This window comes from Anabrus simplex, chromosome 2 (genome assembly GCF_040414725.1).
Source record: "Anabrus simplex isolate iqAnaSimp1 chromosome 2, ASM4041472v1, whole genome shotgun sequence".
NCBI classification, from domain to species: domain Eukaryota; kingdom Metazoa; phylum Arthropoda; class Insecta; order Orthoptera; family Tettigoniidae; genus Anabrus; species Anabrus simplex.
Genome location: NC_090266.1, coordinates 672,314,743 through 672,331,005, shown reverse-complemented (window position 1 = coordinate 672,331,005; position 16,263 = coordinate 672,314,743). Strand labels below are relative to the sequence as shown.

General features: G+C 38.3%; 1 protein-coding gene across 1 annotated transcript in view; it reads left to right on the top strand.

Annotated features, from left to right (window-relative positions):
* Nucleotides 1-16,263, top strand: part of Zyx (lipoma-preferred partner zyxin) — a 242,056-nt gene that overhangs the window by 55,354 nt on the left and 170,439 nt on the right. Inside the window, exon 2 of the mRNA XM_067141232.2 lies at nucleotides 8,603-8,729. Coding sequence (XP_066997333.1) covers nucleotides 8,619-8,729 — 111 coding nt within the window. The 5' untranslated portion in view covers nucleotides 8,603-8,618. The remainder of the gene's footprint in view (nucleotides 1-8,602; nucleotides 8,730-16,263) is intronic.

Sequence of the window (16,263 nt, the reverse complement as noted above, 5' to 3'; positions counted from 1 at the left end):
CCTACAGAAACTATGCTATTTTCAAGCAAACACAATGAACACGCTACCAATCCGTTACCACAGATGTTAAACAGAACTATTGCTGTGAAACAATGGTTATCACTACCGTGCTGTATTAGATCATCTTAACCGGTCATGAAGCAATATATCTTTTGGCAAATGAGTCACCCGGCCACGTTATCGCCTTCCGTGCATGTTCTCCTGACACTCTGAGCAAGCTAAAAAAAAATAAAAAGACCCTCTAGATGCACCTATGTGTCACCCTGTACTTGTAGCTGACAGCCTAACGTAATATATTAAAAAATGAGAAAATCTCCACTCTTTGCATCAGTTCGTAGTTTAAATGTTTTTCTTTGGAAGAAAAAATGAGTTGGCAGTAATTAAAGTTATGATCTAGATCTGAAAGTCCTTTGTATGAAGGGGAGCATCAGCAAACCTAAGTTTGGAGAGGAACCTTAGCATTTTTCATAAGGAGGTTATTGCAAGTAAATAAGGTATTATATTTTGTTTATTGGGTTTTGAAAGTCTGATAGTATGTTTAATGAACGTATATGAATTCTATATGGTAGTTGAATTGAAAGTTATAAATTATCACATAAATTACAGAGGGTCAACCATTGGTACAACATAGTGGGACATTATACCTATACCGTCTGTTTCAAATTAGAAACAGATATAGATATGGTAGCCATGATCGTTAAGGCATGAAGTCTATATGGTCTGACACCGTGGTTATGTGGTTCGAGTCCCGTTGGTCGAAAAAAATTGTCACCATCAGAATGTTTGCAGCAGGGTAGGAGAGGTGGTGGTATACAATTTCTAATCACCAGATTGCGTGCGAAACACCTGGATTAAATTCCAAACGCCTCCGCAGTACTCGTGGAGTGAGGACATATGATACTGATGGCGATTTGTTTGTCGGATGGGGATGTGAAGCCCTGAGCAGAACCCTGGGTGCTATTTAACAGCAGTGGGCTGTGTGCTGGCACCAAGTTTCACCTTCTCACTTCCTACTATCCTATATCAGTCATTTATTTCATCTCGATAACTCCTCTGATGAGGTTGATGTCAGGAAGGGCATCCAGTCGTAAAAACTTGCTATAAAGATTCATCTCTCTTCATACCCGACCCATAGGGAAATGGGACAAAGGTTGGACATACATACTAGCTAGATAATTTCTTTTTATGTGATTCTCCAATAAGGGAAGCTGACACCATGTGCCAGGTGTAGACAGCTGATACACGGTGTGTATATTTTAAACATTTTGTCACACCTTTCTTTCGGGTGGTGATAATAAAATGGACCCTCAACAAAGCAAATTTCTAAAGTACCAACAGTCATCTATGGCTGGATGAGGTGAAATGTGGAATGCCGGTAAATACGGCAGCTTCAAGATAAGGGATACCAAAAATGCTGTTCTGTACAAGGGTAAAGGGAAGTATCCTGCTTATAATGTACAGGATATCTGTAACTTATAAACAATGATTGTTTTATTAAAGGGTAATTTATTTTGTTATATCATACAGTATAATGTCTGTCAGCTACAGGTGTGAAAATATACATTCTAAAAATTAATTCGGAGGGATAATTAATGATAACATTGAATATTTACTTTTTTGTGTGTCTTGTTGGGCACAAAGATATCTATCTGATGGTACATAAACATAATGTGTGACTTGTTTACAAGATTCTTTCCTTAGATTAATAATATTTTTTTACGTAAAGTGTCAATTACTGGTGCATCTACCTTATATGAGGATATTCAGAATGACAAACATTTCTGGAGATGGTACCGAATGAGAACAAACACGTTTGACTACATATTTCAGGCTATATGTGCTACCACAGGCGAACAGAACATGACCTTTTGAAGAGCCAAAAGTTCAGAGAAAAGGCTAATGTTGACTTTAAGGTACATACATACATACATTATCATTATAGACTATTATGCCTTTCAGCATTCAGTCTTCAAGCCTCTCTGAATTTACTAAACGTCGCCACAATCCTCGATTCACAACTAGTGTTGTGGCCTCATTTAGTTCTATACCTCTTATCTTTAAATCGTTAGAAACCGAGTCTAACCTTCGTCGTCTTGGTCTACCTCTACTTCTCTTACCCTCCATAGCAGAGTCCATTATTATCCTAGGTAACCTATCCTCCTCCATTCGCCTCACATGACCCCACCACCTAAGCCGGTTTATGCGTACAGCATCATCGAGTTCATTTCTAAATTAGCCTTTATCTTCTCATTCCGAGTACCCTCCTGCCATTGTTCCCACCTGTTTGTACCAGCAATCATTCTTGCTACTTTCATGTCTGTTACTTCTAGTTTATGAATAAGATATCCTCAGTCCACCCAGCTTTCGCACCAGTAAAGCAAATGTGGTCTGAAAACAGACTGATGTAAAGATAGTTTCGTCTGGGAGCCGACTTCTTTCTTACAGAATACTGTTGATCGCAACTGCAAGCTCACTGCATTAGCTTTACAACACCTTGATTCAATCTCACTTACCATATTACCATCCTGGGAGAACACACAACCTAAATACTTGAAATTATCGACCTGTTCTAGCATTGTATCACCAATCTGCCATTCATTTCTGTTGAATTTCTTACCTACTGACATCAATTTAGACTTTGAGAGGCTAATTTTCATACCATACTCATTGCACCTATTTTCGAGTTCCAAGATATTAGACTGCAGGTTTTCGGCACAATCTGCCATTAAGACCAAGTCGTCAGCATAGGCCAGACTGCTTACTATATTTCCACCTAACTGAATCCCTCCCTGCCACTTTATACCTTTCAGCAGATGATCCATGTAAACTACGAACAGTAAAGGTGAAAGATTACAACCTTGTCTAACCCCTGTAAGTACCCTGAACCAAGAACTCATTCTACCATCACTTCTCACTGAAGCCCAATTGTCAACATAAATGCCTTTGATTGATTTTAATAATCTGCCTTTAATTCCATAGTCCCCCGGTATGGCGAACATCTTTTCCCTCGGTACCCTGTCATATGCTTTCTCTGGATCTACGAAACATAAACACAACTGCCTATTCCTCTCGTAGCATTTTTCAATTACCTGGTGTATACTGAAAATCTGATCCTGACAGCCTCTCTGTGGTCTGAAACCACACTGGTTTTCATCCAACTTTCTCTCAACGACTGATCGCACCCTCCCTTCCAAGATGCCAGTGAATACTTTGCCTGGTATACTAATCAATGAGATACCTCGATAGTTGTTGCAATCCTTCCTGTTCCCTTGCTTATAGATAGGTGCAATTACTGCTTTTGTCCAATCTGAAGGAACCTTACCAACACTCCATGCTAATTTTACTACTCTATGAAGCCATTTCATCCCTGCCTTCCCACTATAGTTCACCATTTCAGGTCTAATTTCATCTATTCAGCTGCCTTATGACAATGGAGTTTATTTACCATCCTTTCCACTTCCTCAAGCATAATTTCACCAACATCATTTTCCTCCTCCCCATGAGCTTGGCTGTTCGCAACACCACCAGGATGATTTCCTTTAACATTGAGAAGATGTTCAAAATATTCCCTCCACCTCTCCAGTGATTTTCTGGGATCTATTATGAGTTCACCTGAATTACTCAAAACACTGTTCATTTCTTTTTTCCCTCCCCTCCTAAGATTCTGTATTACTGTCCGGAAAGGTTTCCCTGCTGTTTGACCTAACCTTTCCAGGTTGTTACCAAAATCTTCCCATGACTTCTTTTTGGATTCAACAACTATTTGTTTCGCTCTGTTTCTTTCATCTACGTACAAATCTCTGTCTGCCTCTGCCCTTGTTTGGAGCCATTTCTGATAAGCCTTCTTTTTACGTTTACAAGCTGCTCTCACTTCATCATTCCACCATGATGTTCGCCTTTTCCCATCTTTACACACAGTAGTTCCTAGGCATTCCCTTGTTGTTTCTACTACAGCTACAGCATCCCTGTATGCCACCCATTCACTTTCTATATCCTGAACCTACTTACTGTCTACTGTTCGAAACTTCTCACTAATCATATCCATGTACTTCTGTCTAATTTCCTCGTCCTGGAGATTTTCTACCCTTATTCGTTTGCAGACAGATTTCACTCTCTACCCTAGGCCTAGAGATACTTAGTTCACTACAGAAGATCAGATAGTGCCCTGTATCATCGAAAAATCCCCGGAAAACTCGTACATTCCTAACAGATTTCCTGAATTCGAAGTCGGTTAAGATATAGTCTATTATGGATCTGGTACCCCTAGCCTCCCATGTGTAGCAGTGAATAGCCTTATGCTTGAAGAATGTATTCATAACAGCGAAACCCATACTAGCACAGAAGTCCAGCAAACGCTTCCCATTCCCATTAGCTTCCATATCTTCCCGTGGTTTCCCATTTTCACACCAGGCAAATGCTGGGGCAGTACCTTAATTAAGGCCACGGCCGCTTCCTTCCCACTCCTAGCCCTTCCCTGTCCCATCGTCGCCATAAGACCTATCTGTGTCGGTGCGACGTAAAGCAACTAGCATATCTTCCCCACATTTACCAATCACCCTTTCGTATCCTTCAGTTCTATTCCCAACTCTCGCATTGAAATTGCCCATTAGCACTATTCTATCCTTACTGTTGACCCTGACAACGATGTTGCTCAATGCTTCATAAAACTTGTCTATTTCATCCTCATCTGCACCCTCACATGGTGAATGCACGGACACAATTCTAGTCCTAATTCCTCCAACTGACAAATCTACCCACATCATTCACTCATTTACGTGCCTAACAGAAACTATGTTGCGTGCAATGGTATTCCTGATAAAGAGCCCTACCCCAGACTCTGCCCTTCCCTTTTTAACACCCGTAAAGTACACTTTATAATCTCCTATCTTTTCCTCGTTATCTCCCCTTACCCGAATATCACATACTCCTAGCACATTCAGATGCATCCTCTTTGCTGACTCAGCCAGTTCTACTTTCTTTCTTCCATAAGCCCCATTAATATTGATAGCTCCCCATCGAATTCTATTTCGTTCGCCAAGTTGTTTCCACGGAGTCCCTCGCCTGTCAAATGGGAGTGGGGCTCCGTTACTCCCATAGGTACGAGGCTTGCTTAAAATGTTCTGAGCTCGGTAAATTCATGAAGCAGGATGCTACCCTACGTGCACATAGTCCAAGTGAGGATCTCTCCTGTAACGGGTTATGGACCACTGGTGAATTGTATAGTCCTAGCCGCCTGAGCACAGGGAGGGCTATGACTCCGAATCTGTCCGAGATGCCCACTCCCATTCCATAGTAACTGGTATCCCGACTCTCAAGACCACTTACTAGGCCACTCAGCCGTTGCCCATGGTTCACGAACTAGGTGGTGACTACAGTAACCCACAAACATGAACCATGACTTTAAGGAAAGTAAGAGAAAGTGCTTTTGCCGTAAACACATTTACCTCTCCTAAGTACATTCAACCCCTAGTAAACAGTGGTTAGCGATTTGTCATAAATTGCATAAACAACAGTACAGAAGAAAAATACATTTAATGGGAAAAAAAAAAATGGAAAAAAAAAAAGAGTGAGGGGGGTGGGGTAGAATTATAATACATGGACAATAATTTTAATTATGATGGGTGGTTCTATCGTACAAAAAATTACTCGCATCCTCTACTTCAGGGTAGATGAATGTTTCTAACTCATTCACAGATGCCCGTGAAGGTGGTGTTGGAGGTTGAATGGGGCTGCCATTCGTCACTTGTACTAGGATCTCTTGGAATCTGCACTGTACGTACATTTGTTTAAAGGAAGCCTGTTGATGGGATCCCACAACTGGTGCAATGGTGTGGTGTTGTGATTCCTCAGGCGCATATACTTGATCCTCTTATTGTTGATCTTCAGCTGAACTCTGTGCCTCAGCCTTTAAATTCGATAAATGTCGTTTCATATACTTGCAGCAGTGAGGCAGCAAGCATATGTCATTGGCAAAAGAAGCAGAAACACGAAAGCAAGCAGTCACCGTGCTGCAGCAAGCACCACGATACATCACAGCAGCAGTCAAAGGGCACCAACACATACGGGTTGTCATAAAGAAGATTTGAAGTCCCTTTTGACCAAACGATCAACTCCCAAACAACATGTCAACTCGTCAATTCAAGACTAGTTCGGGGAATCCAGTAACAAGAAGTACCTAGCCGTTCACATTCATTAGATGATTGCAGCAAGCACCAAATTAATACAAGACGTAGAACATTTCTCACTATTTCGACACGTACATTAAGACTTTTAAGCCTCAGATATTATTGAATTTTAACAAGGTGTACGACTCAAATTTTATGCAGCACAGTACAATAGCTCATTAACAATTGAGTTAGTAGACACGAAGGAATTTATGAGAATTTTAGCTAAATCTTTCCATTGTTTTTGGGATTGACCATGTTTTGGACATCAGTGTTAATAGAATTAATGTCTATTCTAATTTTAACACTGTTATTTTAAATGTTAATCTGTTCATTGTGTTCACAAATGTCTTTCTGTTAATGTATTTTACTACTTAATATTAACATTGTAATTAAGTACAAATTAGTTACAAGTAAAGTTAATAATGTTGTGTCTTAACCTTAAGAAAAGTAATAAAGGCTGAGGATGCTCGGAAGTTGAGCGAAACATGTCCGTGTTAATGTAATATTGTAGTGAAATGATTTTCTAGCGACAAAAAACAATTATATATTGAATAGGTGGAAAACAAATAAAAATTGTATGCAAAAAATCGAAGTCGTCGAGACGTGCAATATCCCACTGTATACCTGGCTGACGGTTTATTCCACTAGTCATGACAGTGTCGAGAATCGTAAGGATTTAGGTGGGCAGGAGTAGTCATCCTTGTTTCACACCAGTGTCCACTTAAATCGGTTCTGTCAGATAACCTTGGTGTTCATCCTAGCATGTGTAGTTGTCATACATGCTCCGAATCAAGCAGATAAATGTTGGGAATGCTAAAAGTCTTCAAGGCTCGCCACATCTTATACCTAGTGGCTGTCAAATGCATTCTCAAAATCAATGAACAACGTATAGAGGTGTAACTGGTATTCCGTTGATTGTTCTGCAATTATTTGTAGTGTGTTGATCTGGTCAGCACACAAATTGCTCTCTCAGAAGCCTGCCTCTTCTTTCTGCAGGTTCTCTGTCCACATAAGCTTTAATCTGATCCAGGATGATATATAAAAGTATCATACTAGGCACTGAAAGCAGTGTAATGCCATGCCAGTTCTCACAGACAGATAAGTCAACTCTCTTTGGAAGCTTTATTAACAGGCCGTTATTCCATTCCTTAAAGGAGCTCCTCATTTTCCCAAGTGACTGTGAACTGTGGAAGCAGCATATATGCAGTTATACAGGAGTTTGCTTTAAGAACTTCAGGGATTACAATTGTCCTGTCCTGCAGCCTTGCCATTTTTCAGATGTTTGATGGCTTTGATTACCTCCTGCTTGGTTGGCGAGTCTGTACAGATCCCTCGATCCTCTGAAATCTCTTCCTGTTCCTCGACCTTCTCAGTTTCATCAGTGACCCTGTTCAAGTTGTTAGGAGTGTTTTTTTCATTTCTTCATCTGCTCTTCTTGAGAAGAAAGAAGGTTGCCGACCTTGTTCTTAATTGGCTTACTGCTGTTGAATTTCTTTTTAGCGAGTTGTCTTGTAATATTACAAAGGGTTCTAGTATCCCATACTTCCGCTGCAAGTTCAGCTTCTGTGGCTAGGTTTTTCATGAAGATCCTTTCATCTCTACACAACTATGTTTAATGTTCAGTGGATTGCAGTCTCCTAAATGTAATCTGAGGTAAAAGTGATAAGATTCCCCTTCTTAATTTTACTTAAAATTTTGTACCTTTCCTGAACTTATACCCTATTAAAAATAACGAAGGGAATATAGTTCAAGTTTTTTTGTATTGCGTTGATGTGGATCTGATGAAAAAATGAGTTCAAGAGCTATCCATGATTTTTACAATCTAACTTGCTTATTGTCTCTTGATTAAATGCTGACAGACTGGCACTAAGCAGGTTTGCTATGTAATTCGGGTCACGTAGCTCTGAACTTGCATTCTGGAGATCGGTGGGGGGTAAATACACACCCCACCATCGGCAGCTCAGAGGATGGTTCCTTGTTTTTCCATTTTCTCACCAGACAAATGCTGGGGTTGTACCTAGATTAAGGCCATGGCTGTTACCTTCCCATTCCTAGCCCTTTCCTCTCATCCTTGCATTGCCCAGAAACTTTGTTAGTATGAAGTTAAACAACTAGCAAAAAGAAAAACAATCTTATTACATATGAAATGCACATTGTGGTTAAAAGTACTACAGGTCATCATACAAAGTCTTTCTCTGTAAGGTGGTGGAAAAGGAATTCATTACTTAAGATGTTTGTCTTACTCAATGGATAAGACTGCTGCTAATTGATAATTCATTAACAAAGGACAAATCTATGTCTTTGATCTTTCAAAAATTATGTTTTTTATATTTTTGACATACAAATGTGTACAATGTGTGGAAATTAAGATTAGTTTCCCCTGTAAAAAATTATTTTGCTGTCCCATTTACAGTGTCCTCTTCCCATCTTTTCAGAATTTTACACTGAAGAATGACGAGTCATCTAGAGCAACAGCTTTCAGACTTGCAGCTAAATCCTGATGTTCATAACAAGAAGGTTGCTCCTGCAGTTCCTCCAAAACCTAAAAAGCCTAAACCACAAGTAAGTGACATCATTTCTGGGGAATTATTCTGCAATTGAATCATTCATCATACCTGCTGGGGAAAATAGAGAAAAATTTAGAATTTGTATTACCCTGGTCTCCCTGTTTCAGTTGACCAAGGTACTTTGCATGTCTTACATGGACTGTAGTGACCACTGGCATATCATAACTTGTCACTTGACTACTTCCATCATCAGGCTACAGTATATGAACATTCTAATTCTTGAATAATTATTTTTATAGTAATGATAAGTTTGAACCAAATTCAAACTGAGGTAACATGTGGTAACAGGGAATTATCATATCCAGTCTAAATTTTAGGCTTCCGTGAAAGATCGTAATTGAATCTCACCTAGTACAAATTCTTGAATATCATAAATTAACATTTATATTCCTTGTGAAACATCGGACTTCATTATGGTAGAGAGGCTTGTGTGTCTGTCCATCAGATACTGTAGCCATACCAGTTGTGTATCTGTGGCGAGGCTAGACTAGACCAATTCCTTTTGAATAATTTCTAGAGAAACGTGTGTAGGGTTAAAATGGCCTTGGAACATTGTCCAGCAATACTGTTTTGATACTGCTGCATAGCTGAGAAAGATTTCCTCTGAGTATGGAAATAGTGTAAGACTATAAATTTGATGGCAAGTATCTTAGGAGACTGCAAGTCAAGACCAGAGTGTCTCAAATTTGGTTATCGAACTCTAACATGCAGATGGCAGTGACTTGATAACTATTTTGAATGTAGTCAACAAAGCTTGTACTAGTATAGGCTTAGAAAACATTTAAAAAGAAACAAGTTCTTAAATCAGAAAAATGGAAAAATGAGCGCAAGAGCTATCCATGGTACTGATGACAATAATATGAAAACAACAATAACGGTAATAGTATTAATAAAAGTAATCACACGTAAAAAAAAAATCTATATAATACACATTGTACGCAGAGTACATTAAAAATATATGAATAATGAGTACTATAACTCCTGCTTGAGAGAAAGTTTTAAAACTGTGTAAGTTTCTGAAGTATACAGAGATATCACCTTCAGTTGAGAGGTGAAGAGAAGGATTAGTAAGCAGAATAAGAAGATCTGTGAACATAAGAGGTAAAGAATGTAGAGGAGGTACGAGGTGGTGTTTTCAGGCCAAAATTTAATGATTCATGCATGTTTACCTAGTATTTCGACACAGGTATGTTTAAAAGCTGAGCTGCTGGACATGCTTCTGATGTCCACTGGTAAGAGATTCCATTGTCGGGCTGCAGTAACAGTGAATGATTTTGTGTAGATTGTTGTTCTGTGTACAGGAAGGGATAAACACGTGGTGCTGCAGGATCGGGTATTTTTGTTATGGTTTGTGGAGAGGAGTTTGATGCAATCACGGAGATAGGCTGGTTGAGAAGTCTTTAGAAAATTATGCAAAAGGCACAGTGTGAAGTGTGCATTGTTCTTGTAGGCGAAGCCACCCGAGCCGTGTGTACGAAGGTGTGACGTAGTCAGCATAACAAAGTCCACAGATAAATCTTACACAAGCATTCTGAGCACACTGTAATTTCCTTCCCCATTCTACTCCAAGGTTGTTGTGAACTGTATCGCAGTAATCTAAATTAGGTAATGCGAGTGATTCAACAAGAATTTTCTTTAGTTTAAAAGGGACAGTGAATGTGAATTTGCTGAGACAGTGTAGCATTCCATATAATTTTCTGCACACAGATGTAGTTTGGGCAGACCAGGACAGACTGTCAGATATTATAGCAATATTCCTTGCGTTTTGACTATACTGTATGGGAGTACCACTTATAGACAACTGCGGTAATGCTGTTCGATTGAGTTTGCAAAGTAATTAGGGTAACCAATAATTATTGCCTGGGATATTGATGGGTTTAATTTTAATCCGTGATTTTTGGCCCATACATCTATGGTCGTCAAGTCTTCATTCAGGTGAAGTGTTTCCGAGTGTAGGTTTTTGGGTTTACTGTGTACATATATCTGCAAGTCATCTGCATATAAGTGGTATTTACAGTGTTTTAATCCAGAAGCGATGCCATTTGTATACAAATTAATTATTACAGTGTGGGATAAAGCTTCGCCTACTCTGATTCTCTGAGATCTGTTTTCTAGAAATATAGCAACCCATTCAGTCACTCCTTTGTCTAGTCCAGTTGCACTCATTTTTGCTAGTAGTCTCCCATGATCCTCCCTATCAAATGTCTTAGGTAGGTAAATCGCAATACAGTTGATTTGACCTCCTTAATCCAGGATATCTGTTATATCTTGCTGGAATCCTACAAGTTGAGCTTCAGTGGAATAACCTTTCCTAAACCTGAACTGCCTTCTATCAAACCTGTTATTAATTTTGCAAACAACATATCTAATGTAATCAGAAAAGAACACTTTCCCAAAGTTTACATGCAATGCATATCAGACTGACTGGCCTGTAATTTTAGCTTTATGTTTTATCACCCTTTCCTTTATACGCAGGGGCTACTACAGCAACTCTCCATTCATTTGGTATAGCTCCTTCAATAATTGAAATTAATTAATAGGGGTCCTCCTATTCAATACACAAACATTTATTAATGTGAATCAATCACATGTCGTTCACATGAGGTACTAGTTTCGGCACTAAACTTGTGCCATCATCAACCACCGAGTCAAATCTGGCAAACACAATAACTAGAAACAACTTTAAAACACACTGTAACACCTACATAGATTAATATTAAATAAAATATGGTACATGATAATATTGCACTTCATTATAAAATCCTATGACTCCGTTGTTTTGTACACATGGTGGTTTGTCCAGCTTGTATATGTCTTTAGCTCTTTGATCTTGTTGAAATTACGCTGCAGAGTTTAAAGTCACTTGAAGTTAACACTTTGTTTGATCTGTGGTTTGGTTCCGAAAATAAACATGCATATGATGAACTTGTTTAGACCCAAATAATTAATTCTCACTTGTATGGGGTTTTTGGAACCTGAAGAAGAAACTAAAAGCCGAATTAGACAAAAGATAGAAAGGAAAGACTAAAAGAAGAATGAAAGACTGAAAAGAAAAATCTATAAATGATGAGAAACGACTAGAAATGAACTCACCTTGAGCAGCCTATTTTGATCGGCGGACGGAGCTGGACTGATAGATGGAATCATGAGGTTAAGGGCCAAGGCGGAGGGCAGGAGAGGGGAGAGGTAGAGGCTGAGCAACTGGCAGAGAGCTAAGGTGGAGCGAAGGGATGTGGTAGTGGGGGTAACTGATGAGGATATATATTACGTATGGTTTTAAATATAGAGTTGTTAATAGGCGGTCTAATATTTTTTTAACCATTTAATTAAGAGATCAAAAAAGAATATTAGATTTCTCGGAAATTTCATTTAAATTATAGTTAGGGTTGAAATATTGCTTCCAATGAATGAAACAATTCATAATTGGCCCTTTGTTTGCCATTTGAAGTATCTCGAGGTCATGTTCTATGTCAGTGAACTTATGATTAGCATCGTGAATGTGTTGGCCTATAGCAGAAAACTTGTTATATCTTATTGTGTTGATGTGCTCTGAATATCTGGTAGTGAAGTTGCGTCCTGTTTGTCCTACGTAAGAGGCGCTGCAGTCATTACCCTTGAATCTATAGATTCCGGATTTAGAAAATCTGTTAGAGGTATTGACAGATGCTGAATTGTGTATAATTTCTGAAGTCCTGTTATGAGTTCTGAAGAAAACGTTTACATTATGTTTTCGAAAGAGATTGGTGATTTGATGGACATCGTCATTGAATGTAAAAGTAGATGTAATGGTAGTTTTAGGTTTTTCTTTTGTGAGAGTAGTCTTAGGCCAGTGTCTGAATTTATTGATTATCTGTTCTATGAATGATCTGTTGTAACTGTTAAATTTGGCGATTTCCCTTATAGTGTTGAGTTCGTTATTGAGGTCTTTCTTAGTCATAGGTATCGTGAAACTGAGCTCGATAGCTGCAGTCGCTTAAGTGCGGCCAGTATCCAGTATTTGGGAGATAGTAGGTTCGAACCCCACTGTCAGCAGCCCTGAAAATGGTTTTCCGTGGTTTCCCATTTTCACACCAGGCAAATGCTGGGGCTGTACCTTAAGGCCACGGCCGCTTCCTTCCCACTCCTAGCCCTTCCCTGTCCCATCGTCACCATAAGACCTATCTGTGTCAGTGCAACGTAAAGCAACTAGCAGGTATCATGAATGCACGATGAACCATGCTATTGTACGCTGCACTTTTGTGTGTTTGGGGGTGTATGGAATCTTGGCGAATAGTATTGGCAGTTTGTGTCGGTTTTCTGAAGATTCTATATGAAAGAGCAAAAGGGTTTCTGAGAATAGTTAAATCCAGAAAATTAATTACTTTATTTTCGGACTCAAGCGTAAATTCGATGTGGGAGTTCTTGCAGGGTAGAGGTCGCATTCTTGATTTCTTCATTCATTATAACAAATATGTCATCAACATACCTGGCCCAAATGAGGCTGTTTGGAAAAGTGTTGTTATTTATTTTTGTATATTCTAGAAAGTCTAAGTAAATGTCCGCTAGAATTCCCAATGCGGGTGATCCCGCCAGTCCATTTTGTTGATAAATGGTTTCATAAAACTTAAATAAATTATTGTTGATGACCAGTTTCAGAAGAGAAAAAAAATCCTGTATTTCTAATTTGCTGAGAGAACTCTGTTTAAGTTTTTTTCAATAATGGAGGAGAGTTTGGTTATGGGTATGCTTGGATACATATTCACTATGTCGAAAGCATGAAGGGTACTTAATTTTTTCAATTAGTTTGGTGGTGTTTTTGATGGATTTTTTAGAGAGAAATTGATAGTTCTTAGTTAAAAAAGTACCAAGCTCGATAGCTGCAGTCGCTTAAGTGCGGCCAGTATCCAGTAATCGGGAAATAGTGGGTTCGAGCCCCACTGTCGGCAGCCCTGAAGATGGTTTTCCGTGGTTTCCCATTTTCACACCAGGCAAATGCCGGGGCTGTACCTTAATTAAGGCCACGGCCGCTTCCTTCCACTTCCTAGGCCTCTTCTCTCCCATCGTCGCCATAAGACCTATCTGTGTCGGTGCGACGTAAAGCAAAAAAAAAAAAAAAAGTTGAATAAATTGAGAAACTTCATATAGAGGGCTGGGTTTGTAGTTAATAATGGGCCGAATAGGAGGGAGGGCTTTAACTGTGGGTAAGCCTGGGTTCATATTTAATAGTTTATAGAGTTTTCTTGATCCGTAAAAAGGAAAGGATACATTCTTTAATGTTTGTTTTAATTGTCACTGTATTTTCTGGGTAGGATCTTTATTGATTATTGTAAACATGCTATTGTTAAAGAATTCTTTGGTTGTTGATACGTAATTAGATTTGTCCATGATAACTGTAGTATTTCCTTTATCCACTTTTGTGATAATTAGATAATATTTAATTTTCTTTTTGAGTTCTGCAATTTGTTTATGTTCAGAGGTAAAACTATTGACATTAGAATTGTTGGGGGGGGGGGTCTTTTATTTACGTTATTAGAATTGAACGTATCTAATTTTCTTTTTATTTCAAATCTAATTTAATCTTTATCTTTTAGCGGCATTTTATTGATTGTAGCTTCAGACTCAATAATCAAGTTAGTGGCAGTGTTTATTTTATTCATATTGGGCCAATTCTGCTTTGGGCCTTTCGCTACGATGGTGGTTTCTTCCTTGGTTAAAATTACGTTCGGAAGATTGACTACCGGAGGTTGGAAATTCTCAATTAAGTTTCTTTGTAAACTGGTCTCTTTGGGCTGATTTTTTAATGCAGTTCTTTTCATTTTTAATGCTGCTAATTTCTTCTGTAAAGAAACCTGTTTTTGTGAGAGTATGTCAAAAAGTTTATTATTAATCTGATTTAGAAATAAATTCCATTGAATGCTAGGAAGCAGATTGGCTGCTTCAAGGTCAGTCTCATAAAGTTTATTATTTAAAAACGATTTTTTCTTATATAAAAAAAACAAAGTTCATTTTCAACCAAATTTTGTTCGTTTTTGTTGTGTTTGGACGGAATGCGGTGCGGAACAATGTTTTTTGATGGTTCCTTTCAGAAAGTTAGGTGTCAAATTCTGAATAATGCATTGTTTCAAGAAGCTGATATCTTTGCCTAATTTGGCGACTTTAATTTTTAAACCCATATATTGATAGGCTTTTCTCTTTGGCTGGTAGGCCGTTTCATTGATATTTAGAAATTTCATAACCCGTATTGAAGTGGGGTTACAATAATTGAAATTAATTACTAGGGGTCCTCTTATTCAATACACAAACATTTATTAATGTGAATCAATCACATGTTGTTCACATGAGGTACTAGTTTCGACTCTAAACTTGTGCCATCATCAGCCACAGAGTCAAATCTGGCAAACGCAACAACTGGAAACAACTTTCCAGTACTTAACACTATGGCTTACAAAACTATAGGTTGAGCTTACTGCTAGCTTAACGTTACAAGTTATAATAAAGTGAGGTTAAAACATAATTACCCAGCAGCAGCAGCAGCAGCAACAACAACAACAACAACAACAATAACAAGAGTACAACAAGCAATTCCATGGAAAGCAAATGTTACAAGAAATACTACTAGTTTAATTTTCTAAGTCCAGCATCATATACAAATTCACACACAACTTTAGTACTGTATTTCCAATACTTAACACTACGGCTTATAATACTATAGGTTGAGCTTACAACTAGCTTAACACTACAATGTTAATAAAGTAATGTTAAAAACATAATTACCCTACAAGAACAACAACAGTACAACAAGCAAATCCCTGGAAAGAAAATATTACAAGAAATACTACTATTTTAAGTTTAAAATTCTAAATCCATCATCATCATATACAAATTCACACAAAACTGAAGTATTTCCCAGTGTTTAACACTACAGCTTACAATACTATAGGTTTAACTTACTACTAGCTTAACATTACAAGTGATAATAAAGTTAAAAACATTGGTAATTACCCAACAACAACTACAACAACATGAGTACAACAAGCAATTCCCTGGAAAGAGAATACCACAAGAAAAAATCCTAGTTGTACAATCTAAACCAACCAGAAAATCACCAATTCAGTGTCCGTAATTTACAACTTTTACTTTTCACTTTACACAAGCACTAGTGGCTTTCTTAAATGACTTGATACTGGAAGGGAATCTAACAAAGACTGCTGCAGGTAATATATTCCAATTCCTTATGGTCCTGTTAACAAAAGAAATTTTGTCCTCGTCCGTATGCTGGTTTCTAGCCCTGATTTTATGCTTATGATCATTTCTCGATAAGTATGAGGGAGGTTCCAACCTATTCCTAATACTACTGCAGGCAGCCCTTCATGTAAAGCTCTTACAAAGACCACATAGGCGAGCTCTAGTTATTCTAGATTCAATTATTTCCCAATTAATGGAATTTCTCCTATTCTCGGTTACAAAACTCATCGCTCTTCTTTAAACTTTTTCTAGGGAATTTATTAAACGGCTGGGCTGAGTGGCTCAGACGGTTAAGGCGCTGGTCT